The sequence below is a fragment of the Sebastes umbrosus genome, chromosome 17 (genome assembly GCF_015220745.1).
Source record: "Sebastes umbrosus isolate fSebUmb1 chromosome 17, fSebUmb1.pri, whole genome shotgun sequence".
Taxonomy (NCBI): domain Eukaryota; kingdom Metazoa; phylum Chordata; class Actinopteri; order Perciformes; family Sebastidae; genus Sebastes; species Sebastes umbrosus.
Window position 1 is genome coordinate 1800279 of NC_051285.1, and position 27941 is coordinate 1828219.

At 37.1% G+C, this 27941-nt stretch overlaps 1 protein-coding gene across 1 annotated transcript in view; it reads left to right on the plus strand.

Moving 5' to 3' along the window:
* zgc:77151 (uncharacterized protein LOC337153 homolog) overlaps positions 1-27313 on the plus strand; it is a 39098-nt gene extending 11785 nt beyond the window's left edge. The window contains exons 2-12 of the mRNA XM_037748744.1: positions 7346-7498; positions 9889-9996; positions 16318-16537; positions 16963-17193; positions 17442-17548; positions 17741-17888; positions 22375-22427; positions 23818-23915; positions 24042-24228; positions 24313-24516; positions 25535-27313. Of these exons, the coding sequence (XP_037604672.1) occupies positions 7346-7498; positions 9889-9996; positions 16318-16537; positions 16963-17193; positions 17442-17548; positions 17741-17888; positions 22375-22427; positions 23818-23915; positions 24042-24228; positions 24313-24516; positions 25535-26812 (2787 nt within the window). The 3' untranslated portion in view covers positions 26813-27313. The remainder of the gene's footprint in view (positions 1-7345; positions 7499-9888; positions 9997-16317; positions 16538-16962; positions 17194-17441; positions 17549-17740; positions 17889-22374; positions 22428-23817; positions 23916-24041; positions 24229-24312; positions 24517-25534) is intronic.
* The last annotated feature ends 628 nt before the right edge of the window (positions 27314-27941 follow it).

Consider the following 27941-nt stretch of genomic DNA (forward strand, 5'->3'; position numbering starts at 1 on the left):
AATATTACGATTTTATTCTGTAAATCTCAGATGTCGTTTCCCTCAATGTGGCCCTAATACTCCGTAGTACATTGTCTCTTTGGCCCTCACTGCATTAGACTTATATACTATGTACTTAGACTATAAACTGTGTTAACTTCATCACAATGATCACATGTTTTGTGGCTCCAGACAGATTTATTTATTTTGCCTAAAATGTCTCTTTTGATAGTAAAGGTTGCTGACCTCTGGGTTAATATGTTCAGGTTTTCTAACCTTTGACTCCATCATGCACCTTCCAGTCCTTCGTCGTTTGAATATCGTAACTTTTCACCTGATCTGAAGGAAAATGTTTACAAAATGTATTTGTAATTAATTTGTTTTAGTAATTATTTTCTGGAAAAAAAACCCCAAAATTATCTGGTTCTAGTTTCTCAAATGTGAGTATTTGCTGCGTTTCTGTCTTCTATGATAGTAAACTGTTCATATCTAGGTTTTGGACCGTTGGTCGGGCTAAACAAGACATTTTGAAGACGTCATCTTGGGCATTTTAAACAATTTTCTGACATTTTATAGACTAAGAACGATCACTTGATTAATCAAGAAGGCCATTAGCAGATTATTCCATACTGAAAATAATCTTTGGTATTTATCTGTTGTTATTTATTCTTGTTTATACAAAAACAAATGCCATGTTTTTGTTAAATATCATTATAACCTTGATAACCTTTAATGGCATTATTTAGCAAGAAATATTTTAAAAAAAAAGTCTGGTATTAAAGAGCGAAAGGCAGATTACTGACACACTATCAGACCTCTCAAGGCTTCAGAACAACCTTATCAAGACAAACTGCCTCCGTTCTTTAAGGTGTGTTTGGTTTTATGTTTTAGCTCTTTTCCTCTAACTAGTCTGGGTGTCTCCGGCCTGGAGCTCCTCACACTTCCTCTTACAGAACAGTGAAATCAAAGCTGCAGGTTTCTCCTCCCAGCAGCAGCAGCAGAGGCAGTATTGGCTTTCAGACGTACGAACCCACTCGAGGTGAGCTCGATTTATTGTTCGAGCCGTGTAAACACCCACAAAACAGAGCAGAGCATTAGCTGCTTGTGAGGTAAGACGGATCAAGTGCTCCTCAATCACTTCCAGAGTGTAAACACACAGGAAGCTCTGCGTAAACCGAGCTGTCGATTAAATAAAGACACATCCGCCATTTTGGGGACAAAAAAAGGGGAACCTGCTCTCAGAGAACGACTTCTGGAAAACATGTAATAACAGTTTATTAACGCTCAGCAAGCCTTTTTAATATTGTTCTACGTTTTAGGGCTGCAACCAATTTTCATTATTGATTAATATGTCATTTATTTTCTCTATTAATCCATCACACAGCTGGAAATTTACATGTGAACGCTTGCAAATGATAAATAAAAGTAAAATATAGCAGGTTTCTGTGCATAAATAAACAGGTTTTCTGACAGCAGTTTACCAGCAAATTACAGCAGATTATGTTTCATTTAAAATCTTTTTATCCTCCAAACCAAAAGGTCACATCTGACGAAAGTTTCAATTCAGTTTTTTTTAGCTTTAGATCCAGTTATTTATAGGTCAAGGTTATAATGATATTTAGCAAAAACATGGCATTTGTTTCTGTATAAACAAGCACAAATAACAACAGATAAATACCAAAGATTATTATCAGTATGGATTAATCTGCTAATGACCTTCTTGATTAATCAAGTGATCGTTTTAGCTGACGTCTTTTTAACTGTTGTTGCTTGTTTTGTTGCAACAACAGTTCAAAGTCCAAAGATATTCAGTTTACTATCATAGAAAACCATGCAAGAACCAAATAGGTGAGAAGCTGGAACCAGACATTTCTTTGTATTTTTGCTTTTAAATGGCTAAAAATTATGGATCGATTATCAAAATTGTGGCCAATAAATGTTCTGTCGATAGACTAATTGATAACTCGACTAATCGTTTCTAATATATTACAGATACAGATACAGAGAGCTTTATTTATCCCCGAAGGGCAATTCAGTTTCTGCAGTCCACCGAGACTTATACACACATTCATACTGCACAATCATCAATGACAGAGGGAACACAGTAGGTGGCATATGGGGAGGTGCAGATCAATAAAAGTACAAGAATAAAAAATATTTGCAATAAATACAAGAATGAAAACAAGATGAGATAAAAGAATAAAGGAATAAATAAATAGAATAAAGTATTTTTGCTTTAAAAGAAAAGAAGAAATGGCTGCTTGCTTCTAACTAATCTTTTCAGCATCGGGGTGATCAATCGGTGATCAATCAATGAATAATGTCTGTCCCACTTTCCCACAATCCAAGATTGCGTCTTTAAGTTGTTTTTGTTTGACCATCAGTCAAAGACTCAAATATATTCAGTTTACAACAATATAAAACAGATAAACGTAGCTGAAACCAGAGAACGTTTGAGGCTGAAACAAATCAAAAATCAATTGATTGATTATTTTTCAGGTAAGAAAGACAAATATAACCAAGAGGCAGCTTATCAATTGTTATTTTGCTACTTTTTTTCTGTTTTAAATTACTGTAGACTGAATCATTTTGGGACTGTTGTCCAAACAAAACAAGAACATCTGAATACTCAACTTAGGCTCCCGGAAATAGTGAGTATAAAATGTCTATAAAATGTCCAAGATGACGTCTTTAAAATGTCTTGTTTTGCCCGACCAACGGTCCAAAACCTAAAGATATGAACAGTTTACTATCATAGAAGACAGAAACGTAGCAAATATTCACATTTGAGAAACTAGAATCGGATTTTTCCTTAAAAAAACTACTAAAAACGAATGAAGACATCTGAATACTCAACTTAGGCTCCTGGAAAAAGGTGTTTTTTTCCACTATTTTCTGACATTTTACAGACCACACGACTCGATTCTGTCGATGTATTTTATTTCATCCAAATACATAAAGTGAAAGTTCATTCTTGACTTTGGAAATTTGATCAATCAAAGCCGCTTGAAGTCATTTAATCGTTTAATTGCCTTTTATCTGTGCAGAATGAGAAGCGACAGCGATCCCTGAGGGAAACCGTGAGATGAATACTGTTCTCTCAACGGTGCCTTGCCCAATTTGAGATTTAACAATAAAGCTGCTGCTGTAGTGAAGCGTGATGAAGCTCTTTATTCTGAGTTTAGTTTAGTTTAATGCTTGTTAGGACGCATTATAATAAACCTGCATGCAGCTCAATTCTCACAATTTACAGCTCTGATCTGTTCCCTTGTTGTTTTCCTCCGTCGTACCTCAACGATAAGTTGCAGGAGAAAATAAAAAATGTCAAAACATTCATCTCTTTCAAGCCACATGAAACGGAGGTTTACTCATAACAGCTGAACACTCCCGCTAACGAGCAGATGAAGCAAGTCATACTGCTTTTATCTGTCAAAAACCTTTGACTTTATTCTCATAATATTAACTATCAACTAATACCGAAAATAATCAAAGGCTTCACCTAGAGGTGCTTTCCCCGCGCGCTGTCGTTTTTGTCATTCAGAGAAAATGACTTTCCTTTCCGTGTCATGATATCTATGTGCACGCAGCATCAGCCTCACGTATCCAGCCGGAGAGCAGACGTTCCGCGAGGCGAATTATCACGATGGGAGTAAAGTAAAAAACAAAACAGAAATAGTTAAAAAACATAGTTTTAAAATGTTTTTCCATAAGTTTTCATGTATGAAAAGACCCCAAATGAACCCTGTAGGTGGACTATTTGATTACTATAAGCAGATTATTGAAACAGCGTTTGTAGAGGATTGATTCTGTCCCAAGCTGTTTGATCATTATCAGCTGTTTGATCATTATCAGCTGTTTGATCACTATCAGCTGTTTGATCATTATTATTATTATTATCAGTATTATTGCTCTACTGTTTATAATGAAAATGAGAACAGAAGCAGCAGGTTAAATTACTGTTCATTTAACTTGAATAGAAGTTGGTTTATTATATTTTGTGTTAAATATTGCACTGCCTTGTATCTTGAGAACTGAAGCAGCGGGTCCTGCAGTTGCACTTTTTAGTATTTTCTAATAAAAGGTGTATGTTTTTGCCATTAATCGTTCTTTACTTGTTTATATCGGTAATTAATTTATACCTGATTCCCTTACAAGGAAAACTTTGAGGAATCCTGACCTGCTCTGTCCAGTATCAGATTTTTATTTCAGTCACACTGACTGAATCTTTGGCAAAAAAAAAGTTATTGAATCGATTTCAAATCATTGAATCGAATCGTATCGTATCGTATCGTATCGTATCGTATCGTATCGTATCGTATCGTATCGTATCGTATCGTTCTAGATGAGCCAGATATCGTCCTTGAATCGTATCTGAACCATGGAAATCATATCGTTTAGTGTCGTATCGTATTGTACTGTATCGTATCGTATCGTATCGTATCGTATCGTATCGTATCGTATTGTATCGTAACCATGGTAATCGTATCGTATCGTATCGTATCGTATCATATCGTCCTTGAATCGTATCGGAACCATGGTAATCGTATCGTATCGCTCTAGATGACTAAATATCTATCTTGAATCGTATCGGAACCATGGTAATCGTATCGTAACGTAACGTAACGTAACGTATCGTATCGTATCGTATCGTATCGTATCGCATCGCTCTAGATGACTAAATATCTATCTTGAATCGTATCGGAACCATGGTAATCGTATCGTAACGTAACGTAACGTATCGTATCGTATCGTATCGTATCGTATCGCATCGCTCTAGATGACTAAATATCTATCTTGAATCGTATCGGAACCATGGTAATCGTATCGTATCGTAACGTAACGTATCGTATCGTATCGTATCGCATCGCTCTAGATGAGCCAGATATCGTCCTTGAATCATATCGCAACCATGGAAATTGTATTGTTGTAAAAACGTACCGTTACACCCCTAATATTTAGGAATGAAAGTTAACTTGTGAAATGAATGAGTAGTAACTCTAAATTGTCAGGAGGTGCAGGACCTTCTGATGAGATCTGAGAGGAAAGGTCACATGTCTTTCTGCCATTGTGTGCACATAACCAAGCATTTTAATATTTAACCAACCTTAAACGAGAGGGCCAGAGATTCATAATCACTCCAAAACTGTTCAAATTCAGACTTTAAAAAGGGTCTCAGTCCTGTGAGATTTAGTTCTTGTCAAAGCACGGCAGGAAAACAACAACAAACGTATTTCATTTGGATCCTCTACGATACAATACATAACAGACACTGAATGATTAACTACAGCTGATGGTTTTATGACGGCTTTCTGGGAATCATGTTGGCCTTCACACTGTGCACGAAATAAAAGTTAAACAGCAGAATCATTTTTATTATTAATTTACCCTTTTTAATTATTGATGTTTATTTATCCAAGGGATGCACGGGTGTTTGAAATCTGTTTAACAGGAAGCGTGACCACTGTGTTATAGTGTAATGATAACAGGAAGTTAGCTGCTCTTTTGCAAAGTCAGCTGTTTTATTTTGTTCAGAAATCAAACAGATGTTATCTGGAGAAAGAATTGCGACACATACAGATGATTTAAGACCTTACAGGTTTACACACGTCTGTATTTTTAAGCTTTCGGTTTTCCATCTTCTTCATTTTAGAGCAGGCGTCATTTACATTTGGAATAAAAAGTTCTTCAGCTCCAGTGTGATATCTGAACATTCAGAGTCCCTATCAGGGTTGCAGATATGCCTCTGCCATGCTAAACAGTCAGAGGAGTTAATTTTTAACTTTATTTCCTCTCCAACTTGTGTTTAATATACTGCGTTACAATATCCTGCTCTGAGTTGCCGTTGGTACATTTTTAACATACTGCCTCGCTGCAAGATGGTGCAACTTGATGTTGATGCCAGAGGTGGTTTCTGCAGAATTTATGGCTTGAACACGCCCTAGAAAATGTAGGGAGACGTAACACGCAGGCATTTACATTTTAATATCACAGTTTTCCTCTCTGAGGTGTTTTCCTTTTTTTTAATGCATGACAATGTCAAATTGTATGAATTTTAAAATACATAATACACTTTAAAAATTGGTTTATTTCTGACATTCCAGCTGTTTGATTTATCTCAACTTTAGATTCATTACCATGAAATTTGGTCCAGATGTTTATAGTTCTTGGGTGGCATCCTAAATACTATCTGACTTTTCATCTAGCTCAGGAGTCAGCAACCTTTACTATCAAAAAAAAATCTGTCTGGAGTCGCAACTCATCTGATCATTGTGATGAAGGTAACACAGTTTATAGTCTAAGTATATAGTATATAAGTCTAATGCAGTGAGGGCCAAAGAGCAAAGGTACAACGGAGTATTAGGGCCACGTTGAGGGAAAAAACATCTGAGATTTACAGAATAAAGTCAGAATATTACGAGAAAAAAGACATAACTTTACAAGAAAAAAAGTCGTAATATTACGAGAATAAAGTCATAACTTTACGAGAAAAAAATAAGAAAATATTATGAGAATAAAGTCATAACTTAACGAGAAAAAAATAAGTAATATTACGAGAATAAAGTCATAAATTAACGAGAAAAAAATAAGTAATATTTCGAGAATAAAGTCATAACTTTACGAGAAAAAAAAGAAAATAAACAATTACCGCTTAAAAATATTCTGACTTTATTCCCATAATATTACGACATTTCTCGTAATCCTATGGCTTTATTCTCGAAATATTATGACTTTATTCTCAAAATCTTTGTCAGCCCAACAATCAGTGATTGGCATTACACAGGTGTGTGTTTGTGTACTCGGCGCGGATGAGCAGCTCTTGTTCTTCGGAGGCAAATCATTAAATTAGCAAAATAAAATGACAAACCTCGTCCAAACTATCACCCAAAAAAAACAACAGACAATTTTTCCAATCGCCAAAACCTACATGCTTTTATTTAGTCCTTTGTCATTTTAATAAAGTTGAAGGATGAATTTGCAACAGTATATCCAAATTCATTATTCATAATTTGCATTATTACAAATGTCAGTGTGATTTTGAATTTGATTTTCTTACATATAACATAACTGTTTAACCTCAGCTCTCTGTAGCTTGATTTGTATTCCTACAGCTCTAGGTTTAAAAATATTAGCTTCCTCATCTCTAACTTATTTCCTTTTTTTAAGTCTCATGTGTCTTTACCAGGAAGCTGTGCTGAGATTCTATTATCAACTATAGATGTTATTTCTGTCTCTCATGTTTAACATTCTGCTCTATGATACGTTAATAAATGCCAAACTCAAACCGTGAAAATGCCATTGGGTGCCGCTGCCTGTTGAGCCACACAGGGGCCGTTATTAACTCTTCCTCACGTTGTCTTCCTGTCAGTGGTTGGGTGCCCCCTCCTGCCAGCGAGGCAGCTACGCCTTCTACAAGTCGGTGAGCAGCAGACCTCAACCCGACGGGCCCGTCCAGATATGGAAGCTCGGGGAGTTCTACTTCATCCGCTGTGGACCGCTGGATCCTGTGTGCATCGCAGAGGTGAGATTAACCTGCTAGATTAAAGCTGCTATAATCTGTATTCTTATAATAACAATAGCTCACAGGTGAAAAGGGTCGCTCTGATTGATGACACCACATAAACACTGCATACTACACTTCCCATAATGCAACTTTATAGCATCTTTGGTTAGATCAGGGTTCAGCAACCTTTACTGTCAAAAGAGCCATTTTAGTCATAAAGTCATAACTTTACGAGAAAAAAAAAACATAATTTTGCGAGAAAAAAAGTCGTAATATTATGAGAAAAAAAGTCGTAACATTACGAGAATAAAGTCATAACTTTACGAGAAAAAAGTCATAATATTACGAGAATAAAGTCATAACTTTACGAGAAAAAAGTCATAATATTACGAGAATAAAGTCATAACTTTACGAGAAAAAAGTCATAATATTACGAGAATAAAGTCATAACTTTACGAGAAAAAGTCATAATATTGCGAGAAAAAAGTCATAACTTTACGAGAAAAAAGTCGTAATATTACCATAATAAAGTCATAACTTTACGAGAAAAAAAGTCGGAATATTACGAGAATAAAGTCATAACTTTACGAGAAAAAAGTTGTAATATTTTATGACTTTATTTTCATAATATTATGACTTTATTCTCGACATCTCAGATTTATTTATTTCCTCAATGTGGCCCTAATACTCCGTCATACCGTCGTACCATAGACCTACAACAATGATAAATAAAAATTAAAATGTAAACAAAAAAACGTTATTCATTTCCACTAATTAGTTTATAAATCCTCAGGGAGCCACTGGAGAGGAGCTAAAGAGCCGCAGGTTGCTGACCCCTGGTTTAGATCCTCTCTGACTGATAAGCGGCGTCTCTCTGATTTTATAGAAAAATCCTGCAGAGCCACAAAAGACATTATTCAACTGTTTTCACAGAGCAGATTAGCACCAACCGCGACGAGTCAGCTGGTCTGGTTGTGTAAAATTATTGTGAGTGCCCCTTTAACTGCTGACCGTGACTAACAAAAACTAAATCTACAAAAAAGTGAACCCTAAATGGGTCACGCTGCGTCTCTCCTGCCTGCTCACATGAGCTATAGAAGACTAATAGTATGTTTTTATTGAGTCTACATCCCACGGCAAGGCTAAATTTAGTCAGATTCAGGTCGCCAGCTCAAGAAGTGTTAATGAGATTGTATTTAGGTTGATCATGTTGTATTGACGGTGAATGATTGTAATGACGGCTGTCAAGTTTTGGGGTTTTAATGACAAACCCTTGAAGGAGAGAAACAATGAGGTGATACAAACTGAACAAACAGGTTTATCTTCTATACCAAATCAATGCAATCAGTAAGAATTGACACACGAGTCAGTAACAAACATATGGAGCACCTTTCAGACGTGCAGCCCTTTACATTAATCTGTAGTTTAACACGTCGGTCTCACGTGTGAATAAACACCTTCGTCTCTTTGATGTAAGAGTCTGGAGGAGTGAAACCTGAAACATTTTCAGCACTGAATGCGGTCAGATTTACATAAAGTCTGCAGCAGCAACACATTTTATTACAAGGTCAAACATGCAGCGAGAGAAAGAGAAAGAAAGAGAGAGAGATTAAATGTACCGCTTTCTAACATCACCGTAATACATTTATTATATTAATACATTAAAAAAATATATTTTTAAATTATTTTAAATGAATACATTAAAAAAAAAAAAAAAAAAATTATATATATAAAATATATATATATATATATATATATAAAAAAAAGATATATATATAAAAAATATATATATATAAAAATATATATATATATTTTTTTATATATATACATATTTTTATATTTTTTTATATTTTTATATATATATTTTTATATATATATATATATATATATATATATATATATAAAAATATATATATATATAAAAAATATATATATATTTTTTTTTTTTTTATATATATATATTTTTTTTTTTATGAAAAAATATAGCAAGCCCCAAACAGTAGAGTCTGACATTTTTATACCGCTCAGAGTAAGGTATTGGAACACAGGTATTATAATGACACTAGTATAAAAACATACCCAGATTTAACAGTGATATGTTAACTAGAGTTGATAACTATAGATTTGTTCCTGTGAAACTATTTTATCTCTTAACAAGGCCTAACATGATGAAAATATCAAGTTTGTGAAGTGTAACTGGCTTGTTTTAAGCTTGACTGCTTTGCATTTCTCAGCTGAATCAGACGTGTTTCATCAGCCTGAAAGTTGCAGGACCTTCTCCGTCCACAGAAGAGCTTTTTATTTAACTTAAATAATAACTGCTGTTTGGATTGGACCCCAGCAGACATGGTTATCAGTAATCTCTGTTTTTTAAATGACGTCGTGTTCTTCTTCTTCTGTGTGTGCAGGTGACCTTACTGTGGGAGGACCAGACACAGCGCCACCTGCTGGCCAGCACCAGACTCTACTTCCTGCCTGAGGACACGCCGAAGGGCCGGACCAGGGAGCACGGAGAGGTGGGTCAAAGGTCACGGAGCGCCTTGCTCCTCCTGGCCCTTCATCTCTACATGGGATGGTATTCTCATGTCACTTGTTTATTCTTCTATTTAATTAATATAAATATACACTGTTTATATTTTTGTTATACACTCTTGATTTAATTTTCCTTCAACTACACCAAAAAAACACACAAAAACGTCTATATAAGGCCACATCCTCCACAGGATATGACTTACAAACAACTAGATAACAGAAACGCCTCTCTGTTTAGCTTGGGGTCAAAGTCTTATCTCATCTTAACTTATAATAATACATCAGAATTTATTTGTTGTTTATTTATTTTGTAATATTAATCTGAATCTGCAAAGTTACCAAATAAATGTAAATGTACTTTCCGCCACTAAAAACAGATGAATATTAAACATAAGTCAGCTAAAAATCTAGAATACCATCTACGTTACGAACATTTTGTATTGTATACAATACGTAGAATGAAATGTAATTCCTGTGGACTCATGATGGGAGTGACGTCTCCTAATATAATCTGGGGAATGCTTTAAGAACATCTATTAATAACCTCGTCACAGGAACACTGCCTCCTTTTTTTATCCAAACATCTTTGGCCAAACAGGTTTTGTTGTTCAAAAAGTGTCTTAACTCATTCTAAAATATCTCATTAATGAGCTCTAAAGAACAAACATTAGTTTACTTTGTGGTCTGATATCATTTAATAAATCTGCTTAATGAAAAACATTTTTTAAAAATCAGTTAAATGACTTTGTGATTTCTCGTGAATAGAGTCAGATGTGGATGCGTCGTCTGCTGCCGAGTGTTTTTGATTAACTGCGTTCACATGCACGCTGCAGCTCAGCCTTCACATGAAAACCCCCCCTTTGGGAATGAGACTAATGTATTACCCAAATGTAAATCCTCCATAATGACGTTTTTGAAACCAAATTTTCCACATTTTGAAGATATATTTTTCCACTGTTGAAGTCTCTGTACAGTATGGAGATTTACATTTTCCCTGGTGGAAAGAATGAGGCTTGTGAAAGTTGTTCTTACAGGATTCATCACTGCACAGTTTCTCTTTTATGAAGTTTATTTTAATTGATCTACTTTTTGTTATCTGAAAGTTTTTTTTTTTAATTTTCAAAGACATGTATGATCAATCATTTTTGACTTCTAACATGCATTCATTTCAACTACCTAATGGAAGTAATGCACTGAACTCTGTTGAACTGTACTAGTGACATAAAGCAGTGGCTTCATTTAAATGAAGGTCAAACTGGATGCATTATGTTGAGTACTTCGTGCACGACTGATGTTGCAGTCTCAAGCTTCTTATTTCAAACCAACTTTAAAAAATCTGGGGGTGACATTTGACATTTGTTTGAAATTTGATAAACAGATTAACTCTGTTGTTCAAATTATCTTTTTCCAGCTTCGTCTTCTGGCTAAAGTAAAGCCCTTACTCAATCTGCACGTTCTCGAGAAGGCAATTCACGCCTTTATTAGCTCGAGACTTGAATATTGTAATGCACTGGTCTCAACCAGTCTTCCCTCGCGCGCCTCCAACTGGTGCAAAATGCTGCTGCTCGCTTTTTAACCAACACCTCCAGACGTGAACACATCACCCCGCCGTACTTTACTCACTCCGTTGGCTTCCAGTTGGCTTTAGAATACATTTTAAGCTCTTGATATTTGTTTTTAAAGCCATTAACGGCCTCGCCCCACCTTATTTGTCTGAGATTTTAACTCTCCCCGAGCATTTGGGTCATCTGGTCAACTTTTTTTAGAAGCGACGAGGTCGAGGTATGAGCTGTAGAGCGATCGTGCTTTTGCTGTCGCTGCTCCTAAACTATGGAACAAGTTCCCCCTGATATTCGCACTGACCTAGTACTCTTTAAATCTTTATTTAGATTGGCTTTTAGTAGCACTGTAACATTTTCCTTATGCTTTTTAATGTACCTTTTTATGATTTTATTATTACATTAAAATATGTTGTGTTTTTATTCCTGTTATTTCTTGATGTTAATGTAAAGCACTTTAGGTACCTTTTGGTTGTCGTAAAGGGCTATACAAATAAATGTTGATTAATCAACAGTCATTTCTAAGAGGAACGAAACCTATTTATTTGTAATATAATATTTGTAATATAATAACACATATCGTGTACGGACCTGTAACATTTCAGGACGACTCAGGTCTGAATATAAGGACGTCAGATTTATTGTCAAAGTGAACACCGCAAGTTTAAATACACAGACGAACATTAAACGCACCTCTTGTTATTAAATGTGCCACTTTATCCCGCATGTTCAAAATAAGTTTGATCAATTATTTTTTTTAAAATCACACAAGCTTTTTCTCTTTTCTGAATGAAGCCGTAAGAAAAGATAAAACTTTATTTATATTATTTAAAAGACACCTCTGTCTTTGACAAAATGCCATGGCTTTAACCAGCAGTGTTACTTTATAATGTCTAAAAAAGGCTATAGTGAGATTACTATTGTGACTTTTACATAAAAGTAATTTAAGGCCAATTTAACACGGTGGTCTTGTGTCTCTGAATAACATTTACTTAACGAGATGCACGTCTGAAAAGGGCCTTTAGTCAGCAAAATGAAGAGTTTAAGAGGTTAACAGTGGAAGAGGCAGTTTTGTAGTTTTAAAAATGTTTATTCATGACTCCCGCAGAGCCACTTGATGTAAAAAGCTCCTGGGCCCTTTGTTACTGTGTTAATGAGCTGCTGAGGGAGCTGTAGGAATGCGAGGAGCTCCTACCTGGCGGAGCGACAGACGAGGTGGAGGTTGTTTTTCGGGGGTTGGGTTCTGTCGTCTCCGCCTCGAGGACTGAATACGATCACAGCTGACAAACTGGAATGGGAGGAGACGAGCAGCTTGTTTACTTTGTGCCAGTAAATAAGATTTACTACTTTATACTTCACTCCACGACAGTTCAGAGGTTTACATATTGTAGGATTTACTCAACTACATTTATTCGATAACTTTAGTTACTTTGTTAGGTTTACATTATTAATACAAAATATAAATCAACCAATACATTATGATTTATTATTATTATTATTATTTTAATTATTATTATTATTATTATTATTATTAATAAACTACCCAGCAGTATATAAAATAATTAAATTAAGCTCCACTTTTATCTGCAGAGTAGATTTTTTTAGAAAGTTTTATCCTAATTATATAATATTATAATATCATATTTTTTTTGTTTATTATTATTATTATTATATATTAAACTACCGGGCAGTATATAAAGTAATTAAAATGAGCTCCACCTTTACCAGCTGCAATTAAAAATATATTTTTCTGAAAAGAGCCATTCTGCATAATAAGTACTTTTACTTTTGGTACTTTAAGTATATTTTTAATGCTAATACTTTTGTACTTTTACTACTTAAGTAAGAGTTTGAATGCAAGACTTTTACTTGTAACTGAGTACTTTTACTTAAGTAAAAGATCGGAATACTTTATCTGCCGAGTATATTTTTTATAATTTTATATAATATTATAATATCATAAAATATCTTATTTTTTTGTTGATTACATTTATTATTATTATTATTTTTAATAATAATAATAATAATAATAATAATCAAAGCAACTAAAGTTATCAAATAAATGTAGTGAAGTAAATGGTATAATATTTCACTGTGATATGTAGTGGAGTAGAAGTTTAAAGTAGCAGAAAAGTAAAGTACAAGTAAATGTACTTAGTTACTTTCCACCACTGGCCTGCCTGATACATCTTTAATAGTCTGCTCCACTCATATCACACTGGACTGCAGCTGCTGTGGTCCATTAAAAGTGAGGAAAATATTCCAGCAGGAGTTTTGCCGAGGGAAACAGGAAGGTGACGTGTGGCTGTTTAATTTCTTTCTTGTGTTGTGGATGCCTTAATAAATATACATATTACTTAAAACCAAACATGCAGTTTCCAGCTAAGCCGACCTCTGTGTGGTTCTGTAGTAAATAAGGACAAACACAGTTTGACAGTTTTTTCTAGTAAAGTTTTGACTTTATTCTCGTAATATTACGACTTTTTTCTCGTAATATTACGACTTTTTTCTCGTAAAGTTATGACTTTATTCTCGTAATATTCTGACTTTATTCTGTAAATCTCAGATGTTTTTTCCCTCAATGTGGCCCTAATACTCCGTAGTACATTGTCTCTTTGGCCCTCACTGCATTAGATTTATATACTATATACTTAGACTATAAACTGTGTTACCTTCATCACAATGATCACATGTTTTGTGGCTCCAGACAGATTTTATATTTTATTTCTGCCTAAAATGTCTCTTCTGATAGTAAAGCTTGCCGACCCCTGACCTAGATTCTTAGTAAATATCCCCCACTGGCTTGTTTTTCTTTATACTGAACAGAAAGAAAAGCCTAAATGCAAATGGAAAGGATTAAACCCAACAGAAGAGAAAAACCTGTTACAACTGCCAGTTATTTACAGATGAATGAAATAATAATGAGTCCAACATCTGTTGTTGGGTGTTTCTCACAAACTTCCTCTATTGTTTTTAAATGTTGCATCACAACTTGACTTAAGAATAGAAGTATTAGCAATGTACTTAAAGTATTAAAAGTACTCAGAATGGCCCCTGTCAGTTTATTATTATGTCATATTGTTTTTATATATATATTAAATAATAATGAGGAAAAGAAAATACAAATTTAAAACATGTATTTGAAAGGCAGGGTGTCATTTTGCCAATCAAGACTTCTTCTACGGAGTTGGCACATTCTCAGCTCCGACTGTTCACCTTCACATGGTTGAACAACAACACAAGAATCATAAAAATACAAACAGCTTCTGCTGCACATTTAACCACTTCATATATATATATATATGTGTGTGCGAATAATATTTTCCTTTTATTTGCTTACGAGCCAAAACCACATTTACTTTTCTTACCCGAGTTAAAAGTCAGTCGCTCGTTGTTTGTTTTATTCTGGCCTGTTTATTCTGACTCCTTCCGCATGCTTTGTCAGGAGTTGTGATAACAATCCGTTTCATTCATGCAGCGTTACAAACTGTGTGCTCGACAAGACGATATCTAAATCTTGATTTAAGATAAAGTAGTGACGAGTCCTATCCTCGCTGTCATTGTCACAACTCAGAAGAGAAAAATCCATAATTCTGGCACTATAAATAAATTACTTCTGTATTGTTAATGCACTAACCACTTAGACCAGGGGTCAGCAAGCTTTACTATCAAAAGAGACATTTTTGGCAACAAAAAAAAAAAAAAAATCTGTCTGGAGCTGCAAAACATGTGATCATTGTGATGAAGGTAACACAGTTTATAGTCTAAGTATATAGTATATAAGTCTAATGCAGTGAGGGCCAAAGAGACAATGTACTACGGAGTATTAGGGCCACACTGAGGGAAAAGACATCTGAGATCTACAGAATAAACTTTACGAGAATAAAGTCATAACTTTACTAGAAAAAAAGTCGTAATATTACGAGAATAAAATAATAACTTTACAATTAAAAAATAAAATAACACTTTAAATTACTACTTTATAATATTATGACTTTATTCTCTTAAACTTATGACCTTATTCCCATTATATTACAGCTTTTTTTCTCGTTAAGTTATGACTTTATTCTCGTAATATTATGACTTTATTCTCTAAATCTCAGATTTATTTTTTTCCTCAATGTGGCCCTAATACTCCGTCGTACCGTCGTACCATAGACCTACAACAATGATAAATAAAAATGAAAATGTAAACAAAAAACAGTTATTCATTTCCATTTTTAAAACTCCACAGGGAGCCACTGGAGAGGAGCTAAAGAGCTGCAGCTTGCTGACCTCTGATCTAACCACTTAAATCATGTTTAGTTTCCTTGAGAGAAACTTTAAAGAAAGTCTTTAAGAGTCTGTCTGTATTCATCTCTAAGTAGTTTTGTAGCTCTAACATGCATCTCTGTGGTTTGGAGATTTAGAGATGTAGTTTCATTCCTGTGTTCCTGTTTGTACTTTCATATGTCGGCCTTATTTTCCTGTTTACTGATCAGTCGTATTGGCGCTGCAGGCGACAGGCTCTTATTCTACGTGCTTTCCACGCTCCCCATTCGTTCTCTATGGAAGCAGCTGTGCAATGCATTCTGGTAGAGTGGCGGCACGTTTCGAGCGATCATCCTTAGCATTGGCCAAAAGAGTGACGTGACATTACAATCATATATCACCTTTAATGTCCAATCTCCGTGATACTAACTAGCTTGCCGTTTGCAAATGACTTCATCAGGTAACGTTACGATGAACCTCTTTGTGTGTTTTTAGGATGAGGTTCTGGCGGTGTCCAGGAAGATGGTTGTGCGGGTGGAGGACCTGGTGCAATGGACGTGTGCGGAGTCGGCAGCTTGGAGTAGCAGCCTGAAGCCGCTGCAGCCCTGCGGGATCAACGGCCTCCACAAACCTCTACACAGCAGCGACGGTACCAACAGCAGCACCAACAACAACAACAACATCAGCAGCGAGCCGCTTGAAGTCAAAACTGAGGGTAAGAAAAACACTGAAGCCCACGAATCAAACGCACCCTGAGACCTGGTATATCTGGTAGCAGTTTGTCAATATGTTCCTCTAACAGCTGCTGAATGAAGTACAGTAATCTTGTTCTTAGTCAATTATTAATCCTAACCGTTAATATTTTCCAATCATTTATTTGGTGTTGAGTTACCATCCAAGAAACGTAACACTTCCTGTAGATATTTTCACAATAAAAGCCAACCAGAAAGGGAGGGGTTGTGTCCTTTTTGAGCCTCTGGTCGGCTTTGAATGTGGAACATGTTTGCAGGAAGTGTGAAGTTGCATTGACAGTCGCTTAACAAGCATTCAAAGAACAGAAACAAGTCCAAATATTAAAAATAGAGTGGTGATATATGGTGTCATTATGCTGAATATAACAACATCATCTTCTCCTCTCAGACGACCTGGAGGAGCATCAGGGCATCAAAGTGCTGAGCTACCCGCAGTACTGCCGCTTTCGCTCCCTGCAGAGACGCATTCAGGACGGAGCGAGGGGGCCCGTGCTGCAGGACCTCCACCTGCTGGCCCTCGGAGGCGTCAAGGCGCTGCCCAACATCCGGCTGATGTACTGCAGGGACACCTTCAACCACCCGACGCTGGAGAGCAGCGCCAGCTTCTCCTGGCAGTTCAGTGAGTGTCATACAGGCAGATACTTGACGATGAAAACCTTTTTTTACAACGTTAGTAGATGCACGAGTGACAAAAAGAAGGTTATTTGCTGCTGGTACTCTGATACTGGATTAACCTGTTTCCAGGTTTTCTGTGTGTCACTTAGTTTGTAGTTTGTTTAACACAACTTTATTTAGGAATATAAAAATGATTCTTTGTTCTTGCATCCTCTGAGTCTTTATGTTTGTTGTTTGTATTTTTTTCTGAAGGTTGTCCATCTCTCAGTCTTCGAGGGCGACCTCGCAAGAGGAGAGGCCGAGACGGCAAAGACTCCCCGAACTCCGGCCAATCAGAGTCCTGGATCGAGAGGATGAAGGTTTGTTAATTTTCTGTTTATTTTAAGTGTTTATGAAACTGTTTATTATATAGTGGTGAAGTTAACTTGCACCAAAACGTCTGACAAACATTACGAGTTTCATTTGACTTCTAGTTCCACTGGGAACTGGTTCATTTGAAACCGTCTCCTGTCTGTGGGTCTCTGTTGTAACGCCGGTCGTCTCCCTCTCAGGAGAACGTGATGGGCAGCGTGGAGGTCGGCTGTGAGGGCAGCTGGCTCCCCGACCCCGAAGAGCAGCTGTTCCTGGATCAGCTCTTCGCCTACATGGAGGGCCTCGGCTCGCCCATCCACAAAGTCCCCAACCTCGGCTTCAAGAAGAGTGAGTCGCTCTCGTCTTTTATTCTTCTTTCTGTACTTTGTTTTATTTAGGGATGCACCGATACCACTTTTTTCAGACCGAGTATAGTACTTACATTTAGGTACTCGCCGATACCGAGTACCGATACGAGTACTTCTCTGTGCCAAAAGACCCTCGTTAACAGCCAGCTGGAGGGTGTGAGCGACACACGGCAGGCTGGGGAGTCCCGCATACGAGGCGGTGCGCCGCGACCGGCTCTAGGTCGGCTTGGAAAGGCTCGGGGCGACGGTGCTTCCCGGGGCCGTGGACAAAGTGTCACTGGGGATGACTGTCCTCAGTGCGCCCCAACTGCGTCGTGCCCCCAGGGCGGGGCTCTGCCCACGTAAAAGGCGCCAGGGGTCTGCGGTGATGTCTGCAACCCACCCGACCCGTCTTGAAACACGGACCAAGGAGTCTAATGCACGCACGAGTAAGAGGGTGCAAGCAAAACCACGTGGCGCACCACCGACCCGTCTCGCCCGCACCGTCGGGGAGGTGGAGCGTGAGCGCGTGTGATAGGACCCGAAAGATGGTGATGAGAGTTTAACGTCACGCTGCCGTAAAGTGGTATTGGTGCCGTTGTATCGGAGCCGTCTTGCGAGTACGAGTACATGAGCACAGTATCGGACCCGATACTGGTATCGGTATCGGTGCATCCCTAGTTTTTATATCTTTCTTTTCTTTTCTTTTGCTTTCATTCTTTACTTTTATGTCCTTTCTTCCTTTAAAAAGGTGAATCAGAGTGCTGTTGACATTTGAGAAATGAAAGTAGAAGTTCACAGGTTCAGTTCCTCCCCATCATTCTGTCAGAAGACGTTTCTTTTTCACCTTTTTCATTTAACCTGAATTGCACCGTTCGGATTAAAATAGTTTTTCGAGAGGTCAAAAGAGGCAGCAACAGTAATTAGTTACTACAGACCGACAACCTAAAAGAGAAAACATCAGATATAAACCAGAAGATAATCATAGAAAAGATCTCATTGTAGAAACAACAGCTGTTTGAAACAACAGCTGTGTCAGGATATGGATACGGCTGCAGCTGAAAAATCCTGCTCGACTGGTTTCATGATCACACTTGTATCTGTGAGTTCAGCTTTTATGTCTCATGTCTGCTGTTGAATGATCTTTCACATTTAACCAACTGCAGAAAATCAACTTAAAACTGCACTAAATGATTTATTTAAGCCACTTTGAGGCGGCGGATACTGACCACAACATTTTTTATTTCCTTTAGATTATTCTGTCATTTGAACCTCAATATTCTCTACTCTCTTGACATTACATTTATAATCTGCTTTTTAGTTGTTTTTAATCCAGTTTTAAATTAAGCATCTTTTTTATGACTTAAATACTTAAATATAACAATTCAAACATACATTATGCACAATAATACCACAGCTCAAAATGTAAACGCTTTCCATCAGAAATACAAATGTAATGTTTTTATTATGAGTATTATTACGCTACGAAGGAGTATTAGGGCCACATTGAGGAAAATAAATAAATCTGAGATTACGAGAGTAAAGTCATAATATTATAAAGTAGTAATTTATTTTACGTGTTATTTTCTTTTTTTCTCGTAAAGTTATGACTTTATTCTCGTACTATTACGATTTTTTTTCTCGGAAAGTTATGACTTTATTCTTGTAATATTCTGACTTTACTCTCGTAAAGTTATGACTTTATTCTCGTAATATTACGACTTTTTTTCGTAAAGTTATGACTTTATTCTCGTAATATTACGACTTTTTTTCGTAAAGTTATGACTTTATTCTCGTAATATTGCGACTTTTTTCTCGTAAAGTTATGACTTTATTCTCGTAATATTCTGTCTTTTTTCTCGTAAAGTTATGACTTTATTCTCGTAATATTCTGTCTTTTTTCTCGTAAAGTTATGACTTTATTCTCGTACTATTACGATTTTTTTTCTCGGAAAGTTATGACTTTATTCTTGTAATATTCTGACTTTACTCTCGTAAAGTTATGACTTTATTCTCGTAATATTACGACTTTTTTTCGTAAAGTTATGACTTTATTCTCGTAATATTGCGATTTTTTTTTTTTTAGTAAAGTTATGACTTTATTCTCGTAATATTCTGTCTTTTTTCTCGTAAAGTTATGACTTTATTCTCGTAATATTCTGTCTTTTTTCTCGTAAAGTTATGACTTTATTCTCGTAATATTCTGTCTTTTTTCTCGTAAAGTTATGACTTTATTCTCGTAATATTCTGTCTTTTTTCTCGTTAAGTTATGACTTTATTCTCGTAATATTACGACTTTTTTTCGTAAAGTTATGACTTTATTCTCGTAATATTACGACTTTTTTTCTCGTAAAGTTATGACTTTATTCTCGTAATATTGCGACTTTTTTTCTCGTAAAGTTATGACTTTATTCTCGTAATATTGCGACTTTTTTCTCGTTAAGTTATGACTTTATTCTCGTAATATTCTGTCTTTTTTCTCGTAAAGTTATGACTTTATTCTCGTAATATTGCGACTTTTTTCTCGTTAAGTTATGACTTTGTTCTCGTAATATTACGACTTTTTTTTAATAAAGTTATGACTTTATTCTCGTAATATTGCGACTTTTTTCTCGTTAAGTTATGACTTTATTCTCGTAATATTCTGTCTTTTTTCTCGTAAAGTTATGACTTTATTCTCGTAATATTCTGTCTTTTTTCTCGTTAAGTTATGACTTTATTCTCGTAATATTCTGTCTTTTTTCTCGTTAAGTTATGACTTTATTCTCGTAATATTACGACTTTTTTTCTCGTAAAGTTATGACTTTATTCTCGTAATATTACGACTTTTTTTCTCGTAAAGTTATGACTTTATTCTCGTAATATTACGACTTTTTTTCTCGTAAAGTTATGACTTTATTCTCGTAATATTACGACTTTTTTTCTCGTAAAGTTATGACTTTATTCTCGTAATATTGCGACTTTTTTCTCGTTAAGTTATGACTTTATTCTCGTAATATTCTGTCTTTTTTCTCGTAAAGTTATGACTTTATTCTCGTAATATTGCGACTTTTTTCTCGTTAAGTTATGACTTTGTTCTCGTAATATTACGACTTTTTTTTAATAAAGTTATGACTTTATTCTCGTAATATTGCGACTTTTTTCTCGTTAAGTTATGACTTTATTCTCGTAATATTCTGTCTTTTTTCTCGTAAAGTTATGACTTTATTCTCGTAATATTCTGTCTTTTTTCTCGTAAAGTTATGACTTTATTCTCGTAATATTCTGTCTTTTTTCTCGTAAAGTTATGACTTTATTCTCGTAATATTCTGTCTTTTTCTCGTTAAGTTATGACTTTATTCTCGTAATATTACGACTTTTTTTCTCGTAAAGTTATGACTTTATTCTCGTAATATTACGACTTTTTTTCTCGTAAAGTTATGACTTTATTCTCGTAATATTACGACTTTTTTACTCGTAAAGTTATGACTTTATTCTCGTAATATTACGACTTTTTTTCTCGTAAAGTTATGACTTTATTCTCGTAATATTGCGACTTTTTTCTCGTTAAGTTATGACTTTATTCTCGTAATATTCTGTCTTTTTTCTCGTAAAGTTATGACTTTATTCTCGTAATATTGCGACTTTTTTCTCGTTAAGTTATGACTTTGTTCTCGTAATATTACGACTTTTTTTTAATAAAGTTATGACTTTATTCTCGTAATATTGCGACTTTTTTCTCGTTAAGTTATGACTTTATTCTCGTAATATTCTGTCTTTTTTCTCGTAAAGTTATGACTTTATTCTCGTAATATTCTGTCTTTTTTCTCGTTAAGTTATGACTTTATTCTCGTAATATTACGACTTTTTTTCTCGTAAAGTTATGACTTTATTCTCGTAATATTACGACTTTTTTTCTCCTAAAGTTATGAATTTATTCTCGTAATATTAGCACAACTCAAAATGTAAACGCTTTCCATCAGAAATACAAATGTAATGTTTTTATTATATCTATATTAAACTTATAGTATTTTATCTGACTGAATAGTTGATTGAACTTGATATTTCTGTGGATCTTTGGGATCTTAATTATATTCTAATTAAACTGAATAATAATAATAGTTTTTAAAAGTGGAGCTGCCAGAAGCTTCTGTGTGTTTGAAGATGTGACTCTGAGGCGGCTGAAATCCAGATGTGAAGTTGTGGTTCTGCTGTTTGGCCCTCTGAGGATCATTAATATTTCATTGGATGTGATCTGTTTTCATCATAATTAAACCAGCAGTTGAAATATGAAAACATATGAGAGTTTGTTTCATCTGGATCTTTATAAGCAGGAGAGACTAATATCGTGTATTTGAAATACTTTGCAGGTTTTATCAGAACATTTTTGTTTAGTCAAATTGAGTGTTTTTTTCTTTTATCTCAGAGTTACAACTTTTATCTGCCGTGTTTCATATTTGCATGTCTCATCTGCGGAGTTTGAACATGTCCGTCCTCTGTCTCCTCAGTTGACCTCTTCCTCATGTACTCTGTGGTCAAGCGGCTCGGAGGCTACAAAAGGGTGAGTCATATCAGAATCAGAAATACTTTATTGATCCCCGGGGTGGGGGGGGGTATTGAGTTACGCTTTGCTCCCGTTCTAGAACATAAATATAAATATATAAAAATAGAGAAATCATAAGAAAATATAACAAAGATTTAAAATATAACAGTGCAAATAATACTGCTGAAAAATAGGATCTATGCAAATAATAAAAATGCATGCGTTTATAAGAATGCAAGAATAATGTAAAATGTCCTGTATAAGTAAATGAAGTGTTAATGCTGGAGTAAACCAGATTATTGCACTGTTAAGTCAGTATTGCACAGTTGAAGATATAATCAATTATGGGGTTATAGCTTCTGATAGGGGTAAAAATAATAAATCTATGTTGTGTGTGTATATATATATTTAAAATATATATATATATATATATATATTTATAATATATATATATATATATATATAAAATATATATATTTACAATATATATATATATATATATAATATATATATTTACAATATATATATATATATATATAATATATATATTTACATATATATATATATTTAATATATATATATATTTTAAATATATATATATTTTATATATATATATATATATATATATTTTATAGGTATATATATTTAATATATATATATATTTTAAATATAGTACTAGTATAGTATAGTATAGTACTGACATTGGAGCGTGCTCCATGACGAACACTAAACGGCGTTGCACGTCGTCAGTAAGGGCGGCTGGTTAAGTCGGCAGCGATGCAGGCTCGCTGTCCCACTCCCTGCTGATTGGTTAGGAATGGTACTTAATAAGGCGAACCCTCCAGCGGAGTGGAAGTAGGTATGGAAAGGGTGTAGGGGAGGGGTTTGGAATCGAGCCTTAGCATAGAAAAAACAGATAAATGGCTGAGACAATGAATGCAATGCAGCAGGAGGGAGGGAGAGTGTGACATCTAGTGGTTGAATGTTATCAGTGTTATCAATAGGACTTTTTAACTCTACAGACAGCTTACTATCCGCAAAAGAAACATCAATTTCAGAATGAAACAGTGGAGTAATCGGTCATTTCTCTACAGTTTACAGTAAATAAACACACCACAAAAGCAGCTTTGCAGTAAATGTAAACAGGCAGACGGGACAGAAAGCGGGGCGGTATAGTTTCAGCTCAGTGCTGCACTGTTCACAACAAAAGGCCTGTTGAACGGTTCATTTGAGCCTCTGTACTGAACTGAGCCTTGTACTGAACAATACTGCATTACACAACATAGTGTTACACTCCTAATGACACGCTGCGGGATGGATGGAATTGTTTCAACACACAATTGACTTTCCTCCTCATTCATTTTCATGATGATTACATACTGAATATCTGTGTGTTTGTGTCTCACAGGTGACTGTGGATCGTCTCTGGAAAATAGTTTATAACGAGCTGGGAGGATGCCCCGGCAGCACCAGCGCTGCTACCTGCACCCGGAGACACTACGAGAGGTCAGAACACAAACACCGACGCCTCCTACAGAACCCTGAACATATAAATGAATCTTTTAAAACAAAAGGTCCTGCTGTGAAAGTACATCATGCATTAAGCGTCCTGTAACTGTGTGTGTGTCTCAGGCTGATGCTTCCTTATGAAGAGCACCTCAGAGCAGGAGGAGCAGAATTCAAAATCCCAGAATCCCCCTTGCCTCCGAAACCCCGAGGGATACGAGGAAGGAAACCGCTTCAGAGAGGCAGAAAACCAGGACCCAAATCCAAGGACAAGAAGCTGACAGCGTCCCCCGCTGCTCCTCCGTCTCATACTGTAAGCAACAGACCAGCTGTACAAATCCAGTATAGGCTTAAAGACACCAGATATGACCGCTGATCTCCGTCTCTCTCCGAGCAGATCGTGAACCCGAACGGCACCGTGGTGGCGAAGAGAGGCAGAGGCCGGCCGCCGGGCACACGCAACAAGGCCACGCTGATCGCTCAGGCCAAGATGGTGGCTCAGCAGCAGGCTAAAGCCAAAGCAGCAGTCGAGTGTCAGCAGCTGAGTCCTCTGCTTCCTGTCAGAGGTGACGGTGGACCGACCCCCAGCAGCACACACAGGGTAACGCCTCAACCTCTACTGTCCTGCAGGGAAAACTACATTTACAGAAGTTCATCCTACCAGTATGCTCACCACTCTGCAGGCTTAATATGACCTTAATATCTTACTATCGCAATATTTGCACGGTATTTTTTATCTTATATAGACTATACAGAACTGCAATACAAATATGATAATATTGTCATTGTGATAAAATAGTTTCAGCTGGTGTAGTCAGATTTATACAGCCAGCTCCAGCATTCAGTCTGAGTGATAGACGGTGGATTCACAGGATGTATGGAGGATGAAACCTGCCAAATTAAAAATATAAATTAATAAACTAAGCTGAGTGACAGACGCATAATGAGGCAGAAATGCATAAAGAAAAGAATACAGAAATAAATAAGTGGTGAAATGCAAAGGGAGAATTGTGCAGAAATAGAAAAAGAAATATATAAATATAAAAATAAATATAAAATAAAGGCAAAATAAATTAATTAATTAAAGAAATTTATAAAAAATAAATACATAAATAAATATGGGAAAATTAAACAGAAATGTAAATAAATAAGAGAATTAATACAAATATAAATAAATAAATAAAGATGTCAAAAATAAATCAATATCAATTTATGTCACATTTTATCAATTAATTAATTGCTACATTTATTTTTAATATTATTTTTGCTATAGTTAATGTCATATTTATTAATTTATCATTGAGTCATTTATTTAATAATATTAATATTAATATTAATATTAATATTAATATTTAATTTAATTTATTTTGGATTTTGGCAGGATCCGTCCTCCATAGTTCTGGCGGTCTGATTTTTTTAATTCGCTGACTTGTTGAGTCCAGCAGATCAATACTGACCTTTTGAACTATATAACCTTTATTTAGTCAGTTAATCTCGTTGAGATCTGTAAGTCAGACCTGATTGAGATGAGACATTCAGTTTTAAAGACCTTTATAAATCAAAGTGAAATGATGTAGACTATCCCTGACGTCCTTGTTGTTGTCCTCTCGTCCCTGCAGCCCATCCAGCCAGCTCTCTTCCCCATCAACATGCCCCTCACCCCCGACCTCTCCCCCATGTCCGCCCCCTTCCTCCCCTTCCAGCCCAAACCAAAGCCCGACAGAGGGGAGTCTGCGGCCGCCGCTCCGGGCGTGCTCCTCTCCACTTTGCCTCGCCACTACGTCGGAGGATCTCTGGGCGGCTTCAGCCCCATCAAAGGTGTCTGTCCCCTGGACGTCTTCAGGAGCCGCATCGGCCTCCAGAGAGGCCCGGAGAGCCCGGCCCTGACGCCTCAGGACCCGACCCAGCACCACCATCCGACCATCTACACCCTAACCCAGCTCAAAAGCGGAAGCCCGGATACGCCTCATCCCAGCGGGGACCAGCTTCAGCCTCTGCAGCACCCGCACCCGCTCCACCAGCACCAGCACCAGCACCAGCACCAGCAACACAACCGCTGCTCGGGGTGCAACGTGGACGAGGCGGCCCAGAGGGGAGGCAGTCGGGACGCCAGGAACCGGCCCCCTCTGCCCCCTCTCCGGGTCCTGCCTTTGAACCTGGACTGCAGCGTTCAGGTGTGCCAGCTGATGAGGACTCGTCTGGGCTCGTCTCAGTTCCAGACCTTCACCCGCCGACTGTCCGAGGCTCTGTCCCAGGACCTGAGCGCCAAGCCTCCCTGCTCTCCCATCACACCTCCCCCTGAGCAGGCGCTGCCTCTCAACCTCAGCAGACGCTTCGCGGTGAAGAGACCCAGCGCAGAGGGACCGGAGACGAGTCTGGTGACGATCAACGGGAACACGGATCAACCGCCGTCCAAGAGACCCAGAACCGACTGCACGGAGCAGGACGATGACTTCAGCCTGGGGGGCCGGTCCAGCTCCGGAGGAAGTGGAGGAGGAGCAGCGGAGGAAGAGGAGGACGCGGAGATGACGAACCAGGAGGAACCCGCAGACCTGAGCTCCCCCAGCAGGATCAGGGCCTTCCTGCTCGGGCTGCCGCCCTTCATGGGGAAATTCGAGGACGATCTCAACGGGACGAGGTTTGGGAAATTTCTTCCTCCGGGACCTCTGGCCGAAACGCAGAGGAGCGAGACAGAGACAGGAGAGGGAGGCGTGGCGGTAAAGAAAGAAGTAAAGAAGGAGGAGGAGGTGGTTGGAATAGAGCGGTGTGAAACTGAGAGAAGCAACAAACTACAGACGTCGGAGCAGGAGGAGACGGATCCGTCCGTCCTCTCCGGTCCCGGTCCAGCAGAGCTGAAGAGAGCCGGGCCCTCAAACACTGACACACACTGTTTTTAGCGTTGTTGATATTAGCATTTTATGATCTGAAAACTGACGGATAAATCGGGGATTTGTCAGTTTTTGGAGTGCAAAGTTGTATCCGCCGCGGGGGGCTTGGTGTTGGGTTTGAACGCCGGATGCTTCGGCGGTTGATCCAGCTCAGGTTAAAGCCTGAACACGCGAAGCGGAGACGTTTCTCTGCTTCATATTTGAAAAACATTTGAACTTCAATTTCACATTTTTGTCTCCTTGTTATTTTCCTGTTGTTGTTTTTTTTTTCCGATCACGTCGTTGATTGAACTTTGCAGAGGAACGACGACAACGAGACTCATGACAATCACAAATCAGTTTCTCTTTTTTCGTTCTCTGTCGATTTCTGTCTCTTTAAGGTTAAAAAAAGAAACAGAGGAGTGAGACTGTGACTCTTTAACAAACACTGCCATAACCCTCCATAACACTATTAACTCCACTGTTCAATGTGACGGAGAAATATTGAATATTACTTAAAAGAAAAAGATCTATCTATGCGTGATGCTATGCATCGAGACTTCATCCATTAGCATCTAGAGTGTACTGTAGTTTGATAGGTTCATTTTTAAATTGTACTCTACTTCTGTAGAGAGATAGTTATTTTCTGATAAAAAGTGTCTAGACGTTACCTGGAGCTCCTCGGTCTTCACGTTATAGCTCGTTAAGTGAAGCCTTTCTATAGTCCCGCTCGTTAGATGAAAGTATATAAACTTTTCTTACACATATGTGCCTTAAAGCGGCCCGCGATCTGTTCCATCGCCGGCCTCCAATCCATTCAGTTAAAGAGATACCTTGATGTAGGACCTGTTTAGTTTCCCTTCGCTCCTCAGTAGGGCTGGGTATCTCTGAAATACTGGTGTGGATACCTGACATTCTTGTAAATGTAAACGTATTTCCTACAAAACTTTTAACAAAAGAAGCCAAAGTCCTCATAATGTAAATGTTGTCTTAATATTAGCAGTCAAAATGTAGGTTGTTTAAATCTATCAGATCTGACCAGACGTTGGCTGGCAGCGCTCAAACACAAAGTGGTTCGATACCCAGCCCTGCTGTTTGCATCTTAAAGACCGCCGTGGCCACACGTTGGCGCCACGCCGTCGTCTCGCCTTCATCATCG